General features: G+C 44.8%; 2 protein-coding genes across 20 annotated transcripts in view; one reads left to right on the forward strand and one right to left on the reverse strand.

Annotated features, from left to right (window-relative positions):
* Hnrnpc (heterogeneous nuclear ribonucleoprotein C) overlaps positions 1 to 5,486 on the reverse strand; it is a 33,049-nt gene extending 27,563 nt beyond the window's left edge. For 6 of the 19 annotated variants that reach the window (XM_076544929.1, XM_076544937.1, XM_076544946.1 and 3 more), the window contains exon 1: positions 5,260 to 5,399. The gene's annotated coding sequence lies outside the window, so the exon portion shown is untranslated. Of the gene's footprint in view, positions 1 to 4,555; positions 4,603 to 5,259 lie in introns of all 19 variants that reach the window. The other 13 variants (XM_006993414.4, XM_015986926.3, XM_076544931.1 and 10 more) reach the window with 7 other exon arrangements.
* Positions 5,487 to 14,837: 9,351 nt separating this feature from the next.
* LOC143266784 (X-linked retinitis pigmentosa GTPase regulator-interacting protein 1-like) overlaps positions 14,838 to 19,801 on the forward strand; it is a 41,597-nt gene continuing 36,633 nt past the window's right edge. Inside the window, exons 1-2 of the mRNA XM_076544038.1 lie at positions 14,838 to 14,917; positions 19,643 to 19,756. Of these exons, the coding sequence (XP_076400153.1) occupies positions 19,681 to 19,756 (76 nt within the window). The 5' untranslated portion in view covers positions 14,838 to 14,917; positions 19,643 to 19,680. The remainder of the gene's footprint in view (positions 14,918 to 19,642; positions 19,757 to 19,801) is intronic.

Consider the following 19,801-nt stretch of genomic DNA (forward strand, 5'->3'; position numbering starts at 1 on the left):
CTAGTGTTCCTAAATCCCAAGGTATGAAGATTCTGACACATAATGTAAAACTGAAATAATGTACATGACATTTTTTATCTAGTGTTCCTAATCCCAAGGGATGAAGAATCTGACACATAATGTAAAACTGAAATAATGTACATGACACAAACTGGTTGTTTCATCAGCTAAAAGAAGAAATGCAGTTAGTAATCTACTCATTGTAAAACAAGACTTGTTACATTCCCATTTCATTGAGACATGAGGGAGGCTTTCTTTATTCTCCCTTACCAATGTTTCCTAAGTTAAAATTTTAAACTAAACCTTTAAAAAAGTATTTATTTATCAAGCTAAATTATTATTTTAAAACACCAAAAACTACAAACAGAACAAATAATGTTAACTCTTTAAGACTAAGGATCAATTTCAAATAGACAAGCTTATACAAATATAAAAACTGTATATAGTAAGTTTCCTGGTAGAATAGTAACATTTGAAAGTTATCTGTATTTTGGAAGCAATTATAATTAATTTTTTTTATTTGGTACTATCCTGAACCCAGTACCCAAATCTTCAAGATGTTTACCCAATAGTTCATCAAAAAAGGAAAATCCTTAGTACATACACGAGACATAGGCAATGTAATTTGAGCAGAGTAGCACACACCTTTACTCCCAGCACTAGGGAAGCAGAGGCAGGTAGGTGATCTCTTTGAGTTGGAGGCAAGCCTGGTCTACACAGTGAGTTCCAGGACAGCCAGAGTGCCAGAGCTACAGAGTGATCCCTCTAAAAACAAAACCACCAATCCCTATCCTCACCACTCCTCCCCAACCCCGTCAGCCAAAAGCAAAGCATTGTATGTTCCATGTCAACATGTTTTCTCACCTAATTATCAAACTAATGAACTAATGCTCTTTTTAAAAAAAGCAAATGTTTTTCAATAAAGACCATGTATACAGGGGCTGGAAAATGGTTCAGCATATGAAAAGCACTTGCTCTTACAGAGGATCCAGCTTTGATTCCCAGCACCCCATTTGGTGGCTCACAACATAATTCCTGTCCCAGGAGATCCTATGCTTTCTTTCTGGCCTACATGTCCAGCATACACAAACAGGGTGCACATTCATACATGCAAACATTCATATACAGAAATCAAGTTTTAAAAAGTATTTCTAGGCTACAATGCCAAAAAAAAAAATCCCATTAAGGTTTAGATAAGCTCTTCTAAAAGGATGCTTTAAATGAGTCAAGCCAACCAAGAGGATAAGAATCATCACCTGGCACTTAAAAGGCAAAAATCTTAAGTTGGGCAGTGGTGGTGCACAAATTTAATCCCAGCACTTGGGAGGCAGATGCAGGCAGATCACAGTTCAAAGCCAGCTAGCTAGTTCCAGGACAGCCAGGGATACCCAAAAAACCCTGTCTCAAAAGATTAGAAACTGGTAGTAAAGAGCACAGCAGTCCTTTACTCATTCTCATCCATCAGTTTCTGTCTTTTGAGAATTGAAGATTTAACCAGGAACCTCTACCCACTGCAGTTTTTCAAAATCTGTACCAATAAAACGCCTGCAGTTTTGCTACATCTGAAGGTTCTGTTTTTCACCAACCAATTCTCCAGTAAATCTAGTTCATACAAAACCATAAAACTTCCAATGAGAGTTCAGTGTATGAAGTATAAATAAGCAAATAATGTTAAGGACAAAACACTAATTTATGATTACTTGACCATTAACAGGCATACTATTTTGAAGGTTGTTAACAGCAATGACTAATACATATCTATGTAGTGGTATTTGCTCCGCCCGTGACCTTGAGCTATAGGGCTCCTAAAGAGGCAGTGCTTCCTATTGTCTATGTGACCCCTTAAAAGGGAGATGGGTCACGAATAACAGGTGGATTTACTCAGAGCAGAGCTGTTTACTTGGTTTCTGTATTTGTTGAATGTATTTCCTCAATTTTTATCTTAATAAGTCCCTATTACCCATTAAATAGGCTCACATGGGTTGATCTTAAGTGGCATCCAACATACACACAGAGATCTTATCTGTTAGCACTGGCTGGCCTTGAACTCAGAGATCTGTCTGCCTCTGCCTCCCAAGTGCTAGGTGTATATCACCACCACCACCAGACAGTAATAATTTAGAAAACTGGGGGTGGGCAGACCTCTCTGCATATTTGTCACCTTTGCATAGAAATGAAAATAGGTACTTTAAGTACCCTTGTTCTAGGGCTTGAAAATAAAGCCGTGCCGGGCGGCGGGCGCAACGCACACCTTTAATCCCAGCACTCGGGAGGCAGAGGCAGGCGGATCTCTGAGTTCGAGGCCAGCCCGATCTACAGAGTGAGATCCAGAAAAGGTACAAAGCTACACAGAGAAACCCTGTCTCGAAAAACCAAAAAAAAAAAAAAAGAAAAGAAAAAGAAAAAAGAAAAGACGCTTAAAACTAACTTACTAGCTACTGCCAAGTTTAACATAATTCTTACTCAGGCCAAGATTATTTCAAGTGCTACACTCCCTAGTTAATAACCCACACTCACCATTTAATCTGTCTTTAAGATTATAATTATATTGGGGTTGGGGATTTAACTCAGTGGTAGAGCGTTTGCCTAGGAAGCGCAAGGCCCTGGGTTTGGTCCTCAGCTCCAGAAAAAAAAGATTATAATTATATTATACTATTTGGGAATATATTCCCTACTTGCTCCTAACAGTCACTCCCATCCATAACAAGACCACAAGCCTCTAGAGATCAAATTACAAATACTTGTTTTATTTCTCTACAGAAGAGTAACCACTACCAAGCAGTTCTGAAAATGGCTTGACCATTGCAAATGAGAAGTTCCAAAACTTGCAACTTCATCTTTAGCCTCCTCCTATATGGTCAAATCAGAAATGCTTTAGTGCTCACCTAGTTGAGAAATCATCTACAATTATTTCAAATATTCTCAATTCCTAACAGATATTAACTTGGGAATTTAAATCTTGATATATTCATGAAGCCACATTTCTAACATTTCTGAAGGGCTAAAGGGGGAGGAGACAGGATCTCACCAAGCCTGGAACTCTTTGTAGACCAGGCTGGCTTCAAGGTCATAAGAAATCTGACAGTTCTGCCGGAACTGAAGGTGTGCACCGCCACACTTGGCTTACATTTAATGGCAGATGTTTTTCTACTAACCTCAACTACTACCAGCAGTCTTGCATACTAACTTCTGACTATTTTTGATGAATGACTTCCTAGCTATTTCTCTTTCTCATTTCTCACTTCAAAGCAAAACTACTTAGGCACGTGTATGCTTATATATAAGGTCAGGCAGCATAACACAAGCCTTTAATCCCAGCACTCGGGAGGCAGAAGCAGGTGGGTCTCTGTTGAGTTCAAGGTCAGCTGGTCTACAAAGCAAGCCCCATAACAGTAAGGGTTGTTACAGAGAAACCCTGTCTTGAAAAGCCAAAAGAGCCTTGTTTTGTTTAAATCTCTGCTTTTGTTTTTGAGACAGGGTCTCACGTAGCTCAAGCTGGACTTAAAACTTACTATATACCAAAGCTGGCCTTGAACTTGAACTCACTTCCTATCTCTACCAAGTGCTCCAATTACAGGAGTATCAAAGTATGCTTAAGGATTAAATTTGTATAGTATTAGTTTAAACGACCCTTAGTACCATCATCTTTGTGAATTAGACAAGCTAGTTTTATAATAAACTTATCTAATAAAAAATTTTAACTCTTGGGCTAGGAGTGCTGGTGCCTTTAATCCTAGCACTCACCCGAGGCAGAGGCAGGTTTGAGTTCCAGGACAGGCTCCAAAGCTGCAGAGAAACCCTGTCTCAGGAAAAAAAATTTAACTCCCAGATTAAGTTAACGTGACAATCTACACCACTGGTACTGGGATTGAGTATGGGGTTACTTTGCATCCTAAGCACTACCACTGGGCTACATTAACAATAACTCAACACCCACAACCGAGCAATTAATGGTTGTTGTTCTTTTTCTTTTTGAAAACACGGTTCAGGGCCGGGCGGTGGTGGCGCACGCCTTTAATCCCAGCACTCGGGAGGCAGAGGCAGGCGGATCTCTGTGAGTTCGAGGCCAGCCTGGACTACCAAGTGAGTTCCAGGAAAGGCGCAAAGCTACACAGAGAAACCCTGTCTCGAAAAAACCAAAAAAAAAAAAGAAAAAGAAAAAAGAAAACACGGTTCAGGGCTGGCTTGCAATGGGTAGGGATCCTGTCTCATGGCCTCCAGAGTGCAAGAATTACAGGCCTGCACTACCACACCCAGATGGAAACTGCTTACTGCCCCAAGTTTAGATGGATAAAATATTGGAATATCCGGAAAAGATTATTTTGTCTTTAATTGTTGTTCCCAAGACAAGCTTGGAAATTTCCTGTCACCTTTAATTTCGGTTATCAGCTTCCCCTAAAAATTCAACTGTCTTTTTTGTACACAGTATTCCAGTAACTCAGTAAAAATACTTGACCTACCTAAAAATATCTTAGTTGCTCTACTACTAATTTAGTACGATACTGTCAGCCTCTTCTACGTATCATTTCTCTCTGAGAAAGGCAGCAGTACCTACCTCAAGCAAAGTTCCACTAACTTAATATATTTCAAGTGATTTGTAACCTGCAGATAAAAAGTAAGCTGTAATTGTTGCAATTACAATTAATCTGCGGCACTTCCTTTTGCAAAGAGAAAAAAAAAACACTCCGACTCCTACCACTTATTCCTACCGGGGAAGAAAAAGTAAGGAAAACTCAAAAGTCCATTGTTAAAACGCCGTTCTGATGCCATGTGGCCCGCCCGGCATTTAGAAGCTTCCAGCACATCACCACCACGGTATCGCTCCCCCTCCCCACCCCCGCTCGACGTTTAACTTAGAAGGCAATAACGGAATCGGTTATGACATTAAAAACTTCACGCACACGAACCAGCAAGCCTTTCGGTCTTCGTTTTCACGCTTCCTCCCCCCCCACCCACCCCACCCCTCCCTTCCTGGAGTCCTAATAATAATGGTCGGAGGAAATGAAAGGAGCCGTTAAACACGAGCGCGCCAACCGGGTCTTCTCCGCGCCGACCGTGGCCTGGAGGTCACCGGGTCGGCCGGGCGCCCAAGCCGAGGCCTGCGGACTCCCGCCGCGGCCCCGATCCACCAAAACCACGGCAACCAACGCGGGCTCCGTTTCTGCCGCGAGGCCGTTTTTCTCTCCCACACCCCCTCGCAGGGCCCAGGAACCCAGCGCCCGCCCCCACCCCCGCCCTGCCCTCGGCCCCTCCGCTTACCGAGAAGATGGGGCGAGAGAAGAGACTGCCTCCCCTACCGCGGGTCCGTGCCGAGACGCCGAAGCTACAGCGGCCAAGCAGCGCACGACCGTTCGCTCGCCGTCTCTTCACAAAATGGCCCCCGAGCTCCTCCGCCGCCGAGGCGAAGGTCCAGCCCCCGCCCCGCTCCCGGGGGCGTTCCTATTGGCTGGGACTTTTCTCGCTCCCGCTCCTAATTAGATTGCGCTGCCGCTCTTCACAGCGCTGGCCAATCACAATCGGGAGCGGGTGGGCCCAATCGGGAGAATTTCCACATGCGTAACAGGGGCTGGTTAGTAATTGGCGAAGGCGCCTGTCACTTAGCGCCTGGAGAATGCTGATTGGTCACTGTACCGGACGGGAAGCTGGGTGGAAGGTTCGCCTTTGTATCGCGCACAGCTTCTCATCCGGGTAATCGGGTGGAGCTGAGTGACGGCCGCGCCGTCCAATCGCCGCTTCCTAGAGTGCCTGGGTCCGGCCGGATCACCGCATTTCCGCGGCGCGGGGGTGGGACAGTCTGGGTGGAGTCTGGTGGCGGGTGCAAAGGGCCGGCCCTAGCCCCGGGCCTAGAAAAAGGAAGGCGCCAAAGCAAGCGGGAGGGTGATCCCTAGGCCGCCCGGAGTGCAGGTGACTGCTGACCTGCAGAGATTTTTTCCTAATTCAGATCCTTTCTCATTTCCACATTCTATCAGCTGCCGGGAGGACCTGGCCACTCAGCCCATCAGGCTGGACGGCTCCTTGCAAACCAGCGCTCTCCCGTAGGAACGGCCACCTGGACCCCTGCAAACCGGGTCCCTGGTCCCAAGTCACCACACCCTCTGCAAACCTCAATTTCCCACCCCCTGCAAGAGCCTGACGGCCACTTAATCCCCTCAGGTCAGACCTGGCAGTAAATTTCTGGTTATTCTGTAGGAGCCTTGAGCACACCAAAATGTAAACAGCCCGCTTAGAAAGGGAATTATTACCCCCAAGGAGATACATACACTAGATCTAGGAAATTACTGATTTAGTTGTCCTTTTTTGGGAGCCAGGTGGTGACGCACGCCTTTAATCCCACCACCCATAGAGCAGAGGCGGGCGGGTCCAAGTTCGACGCCTGCCTGGACTACAAAGAGAGTTTCAGAACATCCGGGGCTACACAGAGAAACCCTGTCTTCGAAACAAAATAAAAAATAATGGAAATAAACTATGGCATTTTCATACGGTTTATTTGTTTGTTTGTGTTTTTGTTTTTCGAGACAGGGTTTCTCTGTGTAGCTTTGCGCCTGTCCTGAAACTCACTCTGTAGCCCAGGCTGGCCTCAAATACACAGAGATCCGCCTGGCTCTGCCTCCCGAGTGCTGGGATTAAAGGCGTGCGGCGGTTTATTTATTCTATGTGTATGTGGTAGGTGAGTTTAAGTGCGCCCAATTTTAATTTAAAAAAAAAAAATAGGGGGGATTAAAGGCGTGCTTGAAGATGGCTCAGCAGCTAAGAGCATCTGCTGCACTTCTAGGGGACCCAGGTTCAGTTTACAGCACTCACGAGGTCACCGTGTAACTCCAGTTCCAGGAGGTTCCAACACCCTCTTCTGGCCTCTGACGGCACTTGGCACATACATGATATACAAACACACTTGCAGGTAAAACACACATACACATAAAAACTTTTTTTTTAATTAAAAAGACAAGTCTAAATCCGGCAGTGGTGACCCACGCCTTTAATCCCAGCACACGGAAGGCAGAGACAGGCGGATCTCTGTGTATTTGAGGCCAGCCTGGGCTGAGTGAGTTCCAGGAAAGGCGCCAAAGCTACACAGAGAAACCCTGTCTGAAAAAAAAAAAAAAAAAAAAAAAAAGACAAGTTTAGTGCTGGGCTCAGTGATGGGTGCTTACTTGACCTGCACAAGGTCCTGAGTCCAATCCCCGGTACCATAAAGTAAGAGAAAGACAATAATGGAGAAAAAGGGGAGATTTCTATGTGCTGCTGTTGGGGAAAGATCCTATCCTCCCACCCCACCCAAGAAGGGTAGCCATGGCTGTCCTGGAATTCACTTTGTAGACCAGGCTGGCCTTAAACTCAAAGAGATCCACCTGCCTCTGCCTCCTGAATGCTAGGATAAAAGGTGTCAATCACCACGCCCGGCTCCTATTTTATATTTTCTTTATTTATATTGGAGGGCACACCTTGGATCATGTATGCACTAGTTACCCCAAGGGAATCCTGAAGATTAAACTCAAGTCATCAGGTTTGGCCACAGGCATCTCTACACACTGAACCGTCTCAGTAGCCCTAAATCTATTATCATTATTAGTATTGTTATTAAAGCAAGGCACAAAGCTGGGTGTAGAGGCACAGGCCTTTAATCCCAGCATTGGAGAAAGGCAGGCAGATCTCTGAGTTCTAGACCAGCCTTGTCTACAATTCCAAGGCTACATAGAGGAAGTCAGTCTCAAAAATAAATTAAAAAAAAACAAGGTACAGAGCACTATCTATGGTGTGTCATTGCGTTTGTAGACATTTTTGTTGACGTAGATATGAAGGCAATTTCAGGCAAAGTTTGGAATTAATTCTGAATTCTACAGTCACAAGGAAGCTGCTACTTTGGGAGAGAGAAACCTTCACATTTTCATTATTAATTCCTTTTTATATAGTTGAATTTTTTATTGGCCATGTGCATGTATTGCTACAAACTAATTCGAAACCCAAAACAATAAGTATGGAAAAGATATGTTGAAGTGGTTTTGTTGAGACAGAATCTCACTGTGCTGCCTTGGCTGGCTTGGAACTCACTGTGTGACCAGCCTGGGCTTGAACTTGTATCAATCCTCCTGCTTCTGCCTCCCAAATGTTGGAATTTTCAGTCTGCGCTACCATGCTCAGCTGTTCTCCTGTGGTTTTGTCTATTTGTTTGGTTGTTTGGTTGGTTGTTTGGTTTGGTTTGGTTTTTCGAGACAGAGTTTCTCTGTGTAGTTTCGATGCCTGTTCTGGAACTCACTCTGTAGACCAGGCTGACCTCAAACTCACAGAGATTAAAGGCATGCAACACCACCACCCAGGTTTGGTTTTTACATTTTACATTTTAGAGTGTGTGTATGTACATAGGTGAATTCGTTTCTGTGTTTTTTTGAAATGGGATCTCACTTTGTGGCTCAAGCTGGCCTTCAACTCTTGATAATCCTCCTGTCCACTCCCCCAGAGCTGGGATTACCGGCATCCACCACCATTTGTGGTTTAGAGGAATTAACAGAATGACATATCCTTGTAATGTCCTTCCAATTTCACTGATGATTAGAATGGAAAAGCAGCAGCTTACTTATGGGAGCAATGGTCTCCGTATCTATCTCCTGGGGATGAAGCTGGGTTGGTAGAGTGCCTTGCTCAGGATGCACAAATCCCTAGGTTCAATTGCCAAGGCCAGAAGAGGGCATCTGATCCCCTTGAACTGGAGTCACAGAGAGTAGTCCCCAGACAGGTCTGGGAATTGAACCTGGGTCCTCTGGAAAAACAGCAGTGATCTTATTATTTGGGGAGGAGCAGGGGAGACCAGACAGACAGAGAGAGAGGACCAAACATACAGACAGTGGGAGAATGGAGCCAGAGGACAGCTTCGCAGAAGTGTTTCTCTCCTTTCCTTGTCACGTGGTTTCCACAATCAAAGTCAGGCCATCAGGCTTAGACAGCAAACACCTTTACCCACTGAACCACCCTGACCTCAACCTCCTCAATGGTGGCATTACAGGCATAAGCCACCATGATTCTAATCTTTATTAACAGCAGCATTGCACTAGAATATATTGCAATATAATTTTTAAAAAAATCAGTCTCCTATTTATGGACATTGCTTGTAGGGTGCTGTGTGTGTGTTTTAGCCAGAGCTTGACATCAGAGGCCAGAAACAGACAGTGGGTGTCCTCCTCAATCATTCTGCACTGTGTTTTTGAGTCAGGGTCTCTTACTGAAATGGGGCTCCGTGAGATTTGGTTAGGCTTGCTGGCCCTTGAACCCCAGGATCTTCCTGTTTCTGCTTCCACAGCATTAGAAACAAACACTAATCTCCGCTAGACAAAGGAATACCTTGCACAAAGACAAAATAGTTGTACGGGGCCGTTTTCTTTGGGCAGGAAGGGTGTGCCCGAATCTAAACCAGGCTAGCAAGCAGGAAGTTGGCTTTGTTTTTATTCTGTTTATTTAGGCAGGGTGTCACCAGGAATCCTCTGTGCTGACCATTCCGGCACCTAACTCACAGAGCTCTTCCTGCCTCTGCCTCAGAGTGCAGCTACAAAATGAATATGCTACTACTTCCGGTCTGGGCTTTTATTCTGACTCAGGTGGTGACTGTCGTTGCCTGCTGGCTGTGTTCTGACCACACAGTCTTTCGAGACAGGCTGGTTTGAAAAGAATGGGGAAAAATGAGGCAGGATCACTTCAGGCCATCAGGTTCCGGAATACAAAGGTGGTAGGCTTCCTGTAACCAATGTTTTACCAGGTGCAAGAGATTCAAAGATTGGCCTAAAATTTTTACAAAGTGAGGGTGATTTATGGAATTTTGGCCTTTGAAGGGCTAGCTCCTTGTATATATGTATGTATGTATTCCTTTGTTTATTTATTTATTTATTTTTGTTTTTTTGAGACAGGGTTTCCTGAAACTCTGTAGACTACGCTACCTCCAAATTCAGAGATTCTCCTGCTCTTCCTCCAGTGCTGGAATTAAAGGCTTGGGCCACCACACCAGCTAAGGCTAGCTGCTGTTTTTTGTTTTTTGTTTTTTCAAGACAGGGTTTCTCAGTGTAACAGTCCTAGCTGTCCTGGAACTCGATTTGTAAACCATGCTGGCCTCAAACTCACAGAGATCCACCTGCCTCTGCCTCCCAAGTGCTGGGATTAAAGGCATACTCCACCACCGCCAAGTACGCTAGCTATTTTTAATTAAAAAAAATTTTTTTTAGCTGGGTGGTGGCGCATGCCTTTAATCCCAGCATTCCAGAAGCAGAAGCAGGCTGATCTCTGTGAATTCGAGGCCAGCCTGGTCTACAGAGTGAGTTCCAGGACAGAGAAGCCTATCTTGGGGGGCCAGGGGTGAGGGCTTTTTTTTTTTTTTTTAACGCCAGTGCTATGATTACAGGAACATGCCATGATGCCAGGCTTTTATGTGAATTCTGGATCAACTACGGCCCTTTCTGCTGGGGGCCATCTGAGCATCTGAGCACCAGCATACTCTCTCCAGCTGTATTTTTTTTCTTTTTATGTTAAAAGTTTTTCTCCAATGTTTCTTTTGTCTCCTCTGCTCTTCTCTTTCATCCCAGCAATGACCCAAATCTGGCTTCTTATAGATTAAGCCTTCTTTAGCACATTGCCATCTGTTCTTCTGGCTCTGAAACACAAGATTTCATCCTCTGACCATTTTTTTTTTTGCAACTAATCTTTGTACAGACTGCAAAATGCTTTTTTAGTCATAAAATTTACATGTCATTATAAACGCTTTACTATAATAGCACAGGCTGACTTTTGAGCAAACATCTAAACGTTATAAAAAATATAACATTTAGGAGAGGGGAGTGTCCTATCTTTGAAATGTAAAATTATAGCTTGCCATTAGAAAATTCGCACACAGGATTTTGAGGGGGTAGAGTGGAAGGTTTAGATGTCTCACCTTCTCTTAGTGAAGTGGAGATAAATGATTCCAGTTCCACCCAAGTCCATCTTGGTGACCCTGAGAACTTCCTGAGCTGGCTTACAGAGAAGGAGGGTGAGTGACCCCAAACAGCTCCATCACCACAAAGTCCCATCCCACTGTGGGGATGACCTCATGGAACTGTATCATGCGGTCTTCCTAGCATCTCCCTCCATCATGTGCAGCTTTGGGAAAACAAAGAGTATTAGCTGGAATCCCAGACGATGGTCAAATGACTCAGGGAAGTGCCTATTAACATATCACAGAGGGAACAGGCCTGTTCTCCAGCATCACTCAGTACCCGTGTCTCCTCCCAGCTCTTCGTTTTCTTTCTTTCTTTTTTTTAATTATTTATTTATTTATTTATTATCTATTGCATGTGCATGTATGTCTGGGTGAGGGTGTTGGATCCTCTGGGCCTGGAGTTACAGACAGTTGTGAGCTGCCATGTGGGTACTGGGAATTGAACCGGCATCCTCTGGAAGAGCGGCCTGTGCTCTTGACTGCTGAGCCATCTCTCCCGGCCCCTCCCAGCACTTCTCACCCCGCCTGCCCCCTACCCTAAATGTCTCCAGCCCAGCGGCTGGGCTTTGATTCTCTTCCCCACTGCTTCTGGTCCCTCTATAACTCAGCCATTTTGACGACTTGCTCTTTGGTTCCTGTGGGTCCTTGGTTTCCAAGTGCTCTCTTGTTCCTCTTCTCTCTCACTCCTCTTCTTTCCCTCACCGTCCCCCTCAGTCCCCCTCTCTCTGCTCTCATGGCCCTGTTCAGTCTGAACCCTTCCAGGTGCCTCTAGCCAAACTCTCCCCCATACCTACACTGAACCTTCCCCTCAACCATACCTTTGGAGCAGTCCTTTTTCCATTCACCCTCCACTGTTTGGGTGGGAGCTCCACCTCAACCCCTGGCACCCTGGCATCCCTACACCCAAAGAGTCCGGAATGTTTGGAAGGAGTCTGGTGGAAGATCCTCCCCCATCTCTTTCCCTAAACCCGCCCCTTCAAGCCTGCCCAACACAGCTCCTCCCCCAGAGAGACTCAGGACGACTCCCACAGGAGACATATTAGCGGCATCCCCGAAAACAGACTCGTGGTTCTTCGGTCTCTTGTCCCTGTCCCCTCTCTGTGGGTGGGGAATTGCCCGGGAGCGCGTCACCCATTAAACCTGGGCTTTCCAATGTGGTCTGATTTGGTTTGTTGCGACAATGGAGAAGCCTTCAGGAGGCCTAAAACTTATCACCCACCTTCAATTATTACCATAGACCCAGCTCCAACTATTATTTTGCTTAATTATTTGCAAGGCTACCAAACCAGGGCAATCTAGACTCACATTATGCTTGAGTAAAGAAGTTAGGCGGCAAATTCGTAAACCTCTTGCCTCAGCCTCCCAAGTACTTTGAATACAGGAGTGCACAGACACTTTGTCTTTTTCTTTCTTTCTTTTCTCTTGTTCTTGGTTTATTGTTGTTGTTTGGTTTTGTTTTGTTTTGAGACAGGGTTTCTCTGTGTAGCCCTGGTTGTCTTGAGACTCACTCTGTAGAACAGGCAGGCCTCGAACTCAGAAATCTGCTTGCCTCTGCCTCCTGAGTGCTGGAATGAAGGCATGTGCCACCACCATCACCACCTTTAATCTTTCTTTTTATTCATTTATTTTTTGTTTGTTTGTTTTGAGACAGGAATCTTTCTTTTTTAGCGAATATTGTAACTTGATGTGCGCCACAGCACACATGTCAAAAAGCGGCATGTGGGAATTGGTTCTCTCCTACCATGTGGGTTCCAGATAGTGAACCGGGGTGGTCAGGCTTAGCAACAAGTATCTTGACTCTCGGGCATCTCACGACCCCATAGCAGCAATTAAAATAGGAAGCCATTGGAAACAGTGTCTGAGGGCGGCAGACGAGTAAGGACAGGCGGACGCTGCATTGGAGTTAATGTAGGGGAAGAGGAGACATCTGTTGGCAAGAAGACTGAAAGCCGTTCCGGGGTGGCGTGCAATGGACAAGGCATGCGCGAGTGAAGCCCCAAACACGGGAGTCGTATGTAAATGAGGTGTGAAGCCTCAGTATGGTGCATGGCTGGGCTAATTTCTAACCATGTGTTCCTAGTCCGGCTCTTTGTCCTTGGTCACAAGAACCTGGATATGGACTGGAGAGATGGCTCAGGTTAAGAGCACTGGCTGCTCTTCCAGTAGGTCTTGAGTTCAATTCCCAGCAACCACATGGTGGCTCACAACCATCTGTAATGAGATCTGGTGCTCTCTTCTGGTGTGCAGGCAAACATGCAAGCAGAATACTGTACACACAATAAACAAACAAACAAACAAACAAAGCCTGGATACTCTGGTGGGTACCTGCTCTCTCATTCCCCACTTCTCACCTCTCTACCCTCATTCCCACTCAGACCCATGCCTGTAACATTGGGTTTATTTCCAATCCAAAGACTTGTATCCTTTTTTTTAATACCAGTGTAGAGCAGAGGTTTTATTTATGCATTTTTTATTATTTTTATATGTTTTTTTTTAAGATGTATTTATTATGTACACAGCATGTGTCCCTGCAGGCCAGAAGAGGGCACCAGATCTCATTACAGATGGTTGTGAGCCACCATGTGGTTGCTGGGAATTGAACTCAGGACCTCTGGAAGAGCAGCCAATGCTTTTAACCTCTGAACCGTCTCTCCAGCCCCATTTATGTATTTTTTTAGTGTGCTTTTGCCATGGGTGTCAGATCACCTGGAGCTGGAATTACAGGCCATTGTGAACTGCCATGTGGGAGCTGGGAATTGAACCTGGGTCTGCTGGAAGAGCAGCCAGTGCTCTTAACAACCAAGCCTTCTCTCCAGCCCCTTGTGTCTTTTGTTACTGATGCCCTGCCTGAACATCACTGCCTTCTTATCATTCCTGTTTGTACTTTGGGCTGGCTAGTTTTTGTTTTTGTTGTTGTTTTGAACTTGACACAAACTGGGTCATCTGAGAAAAGGGAACCTCACTTAAGAAAATGCCTCTATCAAGCTCGACTATCAGCAAGTCTGTGGGCTAGCCTGGAACTATATAGTGAGTTCCAGGACAGTCAGAGCTATGTAGAGAGACCCTGTCTCAAAAAACAAAACAACATCCAAGGCTACACAGAGAAACCCTGTCTCAAAAAACAAACAAACAAACAAACAAACAAGCCAGGTGATGTTGCACACCATTATTAATCACTGCACTTGGAATGTTTGTGAATTCACTCAGCTTCGTTTACATAGTGGGTTCTGGGCAGCCAGAGTGGCCTAGTGAAACCCTGTCTCAAAAACAAACAAAGAAAGGCCAAGAGACGGAGTAAGCAGAATACCGCAAACCCTAGTGGGAAATAGTAAAATTACCTGAATTCATCTCTTACTTGAAAAGGCTCTGGGTCCCGTGAATTAAGCCAGAAACACTTGATCCCACAGATTCATTTTTCCTCAAAGAGATCTCAGGGCTCACACCTTTCCCATTGTCTTGGCCTCAAGTGACTAATTCTTTTTTTTTTTTTTTTTTAAGACAATATCTTGCTGCATAGCCCAGGCTAACCATAGACGCACTATGTAACCCTGTTGACCTCCAACTCAGAGCACTCAGCCTGTCCGAGTCCCAGGGTTACAGACAGGGCCTCTACACCTGGTCCTTTAACAACGGATGTAAAAGTCACTTCCTCAATACCAACTCATTTTTATTACCCCTGAGTCAAACATGTATTTTCCAGCTGTAGTTTTAGTGGAGAGGTTCATGCGTTAAGTAATGGTTTCAATGCTGTCTCTCCAAGGTCAACACGCATCAAGAAAAAAGTACAGTCTTCACTAGAAAGAAAGCTAAAAACAGACCTACAAAGAGTTAACAGCTAAGAGGCCTGGATTAGTGTCTCCTTGGGCCAGCAGGAGGACAAGAGGATTGGAAGCAAGAGTATTAGAGACAGCGGAAAATCCAGAGGAAAGAACTGCACAGAACTCTCTGGAGGAAGTCAGGATTGTAAGTTTATATCTAATATGTATTTATTTATTTATTAAAATTTTATTTATTTTTTTATTTTATGTGCATTGGTGCTTTGCCTGCATGTGTGACTGTATGAGAGTGTCAGATCTTGCTTGGAGTTACAGTTATTAGCTGCCATGTGGGTGCTGGGAATTGAACCAGGGTCCTCTGGAAAAGCAGTCGGTGCTCTCAACCACTGGGCCATCTCTCCAGAACTCTAATGTGTATTTATAATCTTTCATCTTTTCCCCTGGATACTTTGGAGAAGAGCAAAATAAGTGTATTCCTTCTGTATCATTCCACCAGCCTTGGAGGTGTCCACCAAAGGATCTTTAATCCTGTCACTCTCTTAGGTCTGTTCCACATCCAAGTGCTTTGGTGAGTGAGGATCCAGGCCACTCTTCTATCCCTGGACCTCCCCGCTTCCCAGCGTTTTGCTGAACAAGGACAATGGCTTCCTAGCACCGGTCTCTCCTCCAAACTCATTATTTGTTGGGTTTTCACTCTTTGAGACAGGTCTTGCTCTACACCCTGGCTGTCGTGAACTTCACTGTGTAGACAAGCTATCCTAGAATCTGGAGCTATCTTCCCATCTCTGTCTCCCCAGTGCTGGCTTCACAGGCATGTGCCATCGTACCTGGGCTTCCCTCATCTCTTCCCAACTAACTAATAACTAATTTTCACAAGATGCCACATTTTTACCTCTATTGCTCTCTTGTTGGAAGGAGAGGGATTCCTGGCTTTTTGTTGTTGCCAGGTTTTTTGTTGTTGTTGTTGTTGTTTTTTAGACAGGGTCTCTAAATAGTTCTGACTGTCTGGAACTCACTATATAGACCTGATTGGCCTCAAACGCATAGAAATCTGTTTGCTTCTATCTCCCTGTGCTGAGATTAAAGGCATGTGCCACCACACTCTGCTAAATTATCACTTTTTGGAGCAATGTCTTACCATGTAGCCCAGACTGGCCTCAAACTTATTATCCTCCTGCCTCTAATAAGGATGAGGAGATGCCTCTTTCTAAATTCCCTCCAACCCCAAGCACAGGAGCCATCTCCATTCTTGGGTTTTTGAAGAGGCACTTACCGAGGGCATAGACAGACCATAGTTCACAAATGTGATAGCTGGGCATGTTGGTACAAGTCCTTAATCCCAGCACTCCAGAGGCAAAGAGAGATGAGTTCCAGACCTGGCTGGTCTACAGAGAAAGTTCTAGGCCAGCCAGGGATACATGATGAGACTCTGTTTCAAGAAAACAAATACAGTTAAAAAAGAAGAGGAGGAGGAAAAAGTCAAGAGTTTTGACTTGGCCCCTTGGTGGCAGCTTCTCACTTTCTTTTATTTGGTATATGCTTTTTTAGGTTCCTATTGTTTTCTAGGAACCATTTCAGAAAGTCTACAGGATATGCAAATGTAACAAGTTGCATTCATTCTCTCGCTTCAAAGTCCTTATATCTTAGATGGGGGGACAGACAATAAAAAAGTATAAATAAATGACAATGATACCTGAGTATTAACAATGAGACAGGAGACTGGCAGTGGTGGTCCATGCTTTTGATCCAAGCACATGGAGGCAGAGGCAGGCCTATTTTTATGAGTTCGAGGTCATCATGGTCTACCAAGTGAGTTCCAGGACAGCCAGGGCTACACAGTGAAACCCTGTCTTGGAGAAATGTGAAAGAAAAGAATGTGACAGAGGTTGAGCCCAGGGTGGTGGTGCATGTTTTTAATCCCAGCAGGCAGATCCCTGAGTTCGAGGCCACTTTGGTCTACTTTGGTTCCAGGACATCCAGGGCTATACAGAGAAACCCTGTCTGAACAAGTGTGTACGAGTTCATTCTCGTACACACACAAGAATGTGTCATGGGTAATAAGCAGAGGGACATGAAAAAGTAACTGGGAGAGTGTGCACTTTGGCTGTCAAGATCAGAGCAAGTGCTTTTGGCATCTTTTGGAAAGATGCTGAGGACTGGAGACGTGGCTCAGTGGTAAAGGATTTATCTAGTGTGAATGAGGCCCTGGGTTTGATCCCTAGGCCCCTAACCCCACCCCAAGAAAGAAAGAGATGCTGAGAGACTGAATAATGAAAAGACAACCAATTTAAGAGCAAGAGAAAAAGAGCCCTGTCTTGGTGTCACATGCCATTAATCCCAGCACTCAGGAGACAGAGGCAGGTGGATCTCTGTAAGTTTGAGGCTGGTCAGATCTATAGAGCAAGTTTCATGACAGCCAGAGCTATGTAGAGAGATCCTGTCTCAAAAATCAATCAATCAGTCAATAATAGTAAAAGAGCAAGAGAAAAAGCAGTCCAGTAAAGTTCAAGAGCCATGGAGGCTAGCGGGAGCATGATGACTGGAGCCACAGAGAGGACCAGGATTGAGCAGTGTGGTAAGCTGAACACAGGAGGTACAGAGCCTGATTGGGGGTGGGGCATCGTGAGAAAGGCACCACTTTTCACAAGGCCATATGGGCTTTGGCAGAAAGTTTAGATTTCATTTGAAGGCACTGAAAACCCCCTGGGAACTTTTAAGCATTGTGCAAGTGGGTTACTTTATAAAGTCGCTATGAATGTTTTAGGGAGAACTGATTGAGGTTAGAGAGGGAAACGGAGAGCATTAGGAAAACATGGCAGTTGAGGAAAGACACACAGACGCCTGAGTTTACAGTGTTGGAGAATGTGAACTATTACTTGAGGAAGAAACCGGAGCACATGCTACCGGCTGAGGGAAGGGGAGGTATCAAGGCTTTGGGACAGCTAGGATGCCAATGGCACACACAGAGACGGGAATGGAGACCGGAGAAATGAGAGTTCTGCTTGACAGGTTGAGTTTGAGATGCAAGTTAAGATGCTTGAAAGACATCAGGTATCATGTGAGGGTGGAGGCTGCAGGGATGACTTTGGATGCAGTGGTGTGTGAGGGTGGAGGCTGCAGGGATAACTTTGGATTCAGTGGTGTGTGAGGGTGGAGGCTGCAGGGATAACTTTGGATGCAGTGGTGTGTGAGGATGGAGGCTGCAGGGGTAACTTTGGATGCAGTGGTGTGTGAGGGTGGAGGCTGCAGGGGTAACTTTGGATGCAGTAGTATGTTTGTACTCAGTATTTAAAACCAGGGGAGAGTGTTGACCAAGGTGTGAGACATTTTACAGACAGGATTTCTCTGTCATTCAGGACAGGAAAGGAAGAATGACTGTCCTGAACTCCCATTCACAGAGACTAGTTTGAACTCCCCCCTCCCTCCTGCTCCCACTCCTCTCCCCCCTTTTTACACTGATTTTACTTGATTTTATGTGTACGCATGTGTGCCTGCGTGTATGTCTATGTACCACATGCATCCAGGAGCCTGTGGAGGTTGAAGAGGCATCATCAGATTCCCTGGAACTGGAGTCAAAAACACTCACGAGCCTACATGTGGGTGTTGGGAACAGGACACAGGTCCTCTGCAAGAGCAGTAAGTGCTCTTAACCTCTGAGCCACCTCTCTAGATCCCCTCTTTTTCTTTCTTTTATTAAGATTCTTTAAAATAATTTATTTACTTTTATTTTATGTGCATTGGTGTTTTGCCTGCGGGTCAGATCTTTGAGTTACAGACAATTGTGAGCTCCCATATGGATGCTGGAATTTGAACCCAGGTCCTTTGGGAGACCAGTCAGTGCCCTTAACTGCTGAGCCAACTTTCCAGCCCAAGATTTACTTACTTACTTACTTACTTACTTACTTACTTACTTACTTACTTACTTACTTATTTGTTCGTTCGTTCGTTCGTTCGTTCGTTCGTTCGTTCGTTCGTTCGTTCGTTCGTTCATTCATTTATTATGTATACAGCATGTATGACTGCAGGCCAGAAGAGGGTGCCAGATCTCATTACAGATGGTTGTGAGCCACCATGTGGTTGCTGGGAATTGAACTCAGGACCTCTGGAAGACTTAACCTCTGAGCTACCTCTCCAGACCCTCTCTTTTTCTTCCTTCCTTCCTTCCTTCCTTCCTTCCTTCCTTCCTTCCTTCCTTCCTTCCTTCCTTCCTTCCTTCCTTCCTTCCTTCCTTTCTTTTTTCTTAACAATGTCTAGCTAAGTAGCCCAGACAGGCTTCAAACTTTGAATCCTCCTGCCTTAGCCTCTTAAATGATAGGGTTACAGGTATATACCACCATATCTAGCTTAATTTAACTTTCTCTGACTTTTTCCAGCTCTCCAGGAGATAGTACATGACTAATTGATCTGGCGTCAGTATTCTGTGTCTGATCTCATCACAGTAGCTAGATCATAGAATATACACTGATAAGAGTCAGCCCCTGTAAATTGAGAGGAAAGAAGATTTAGAAGCCCATTTCCCAGAGATAAGGGTTAGTCATTTTCTACCAGGAGGAGCAGATACTTAAAATTAATCAAAAATGGTAAATATCAATCCTACGATCAGAGAATTAATTTTAACTTTGAATAAATAATATCATGATTACAGGGTGCATGGCCTTATTGTTGTCCACCACACCACCACAACAAATATAACTATGATGTATCAAATGCTACCACAAAAGTACTGGGAAATTCCTACTACAATTTAGGGAGATCCTGCAGAAGACAGTCTAAAGTTATAACATCATAAAAACTTGGGTTTGGGGATTTAGCTCAGTGGTAGAGCGCTTGCCTAGCAAGCGCAAGGCCCTGGGTTCGGTCCTCAGCTCTGGGGGGAAAAAAGACAAAATAACAAAACTTTTCCTTTATTTAGTGTCTTCCAGGATCTCTTACAGCCTGATAATCAAAGTGATGATACATCTACTGGACCATATACCAGAGGATATACCAGTTAGAGACACAGATGACTCAATGCATCTGTTGGAAGGTAGATAAATCCTGTGCCTAGATATGGATGTCTTCACCACTGGCT

Source organism: Peromyscus maniculatus, chromosome 9, assembly GCF_049852395.1.
Source record: "Peromyscus maniculatus bairdii isolate BWxNUB_F1_BW_parent chromosome 9, HU_Pman_BW_mat_3.1, whole genome shotgun sequence".
NCBI lineage: Eukaryota > Metazoa > Chordata > Mammalia > Rodentia > Cricetidae > Peromyscus > Peromyscus maniculatus.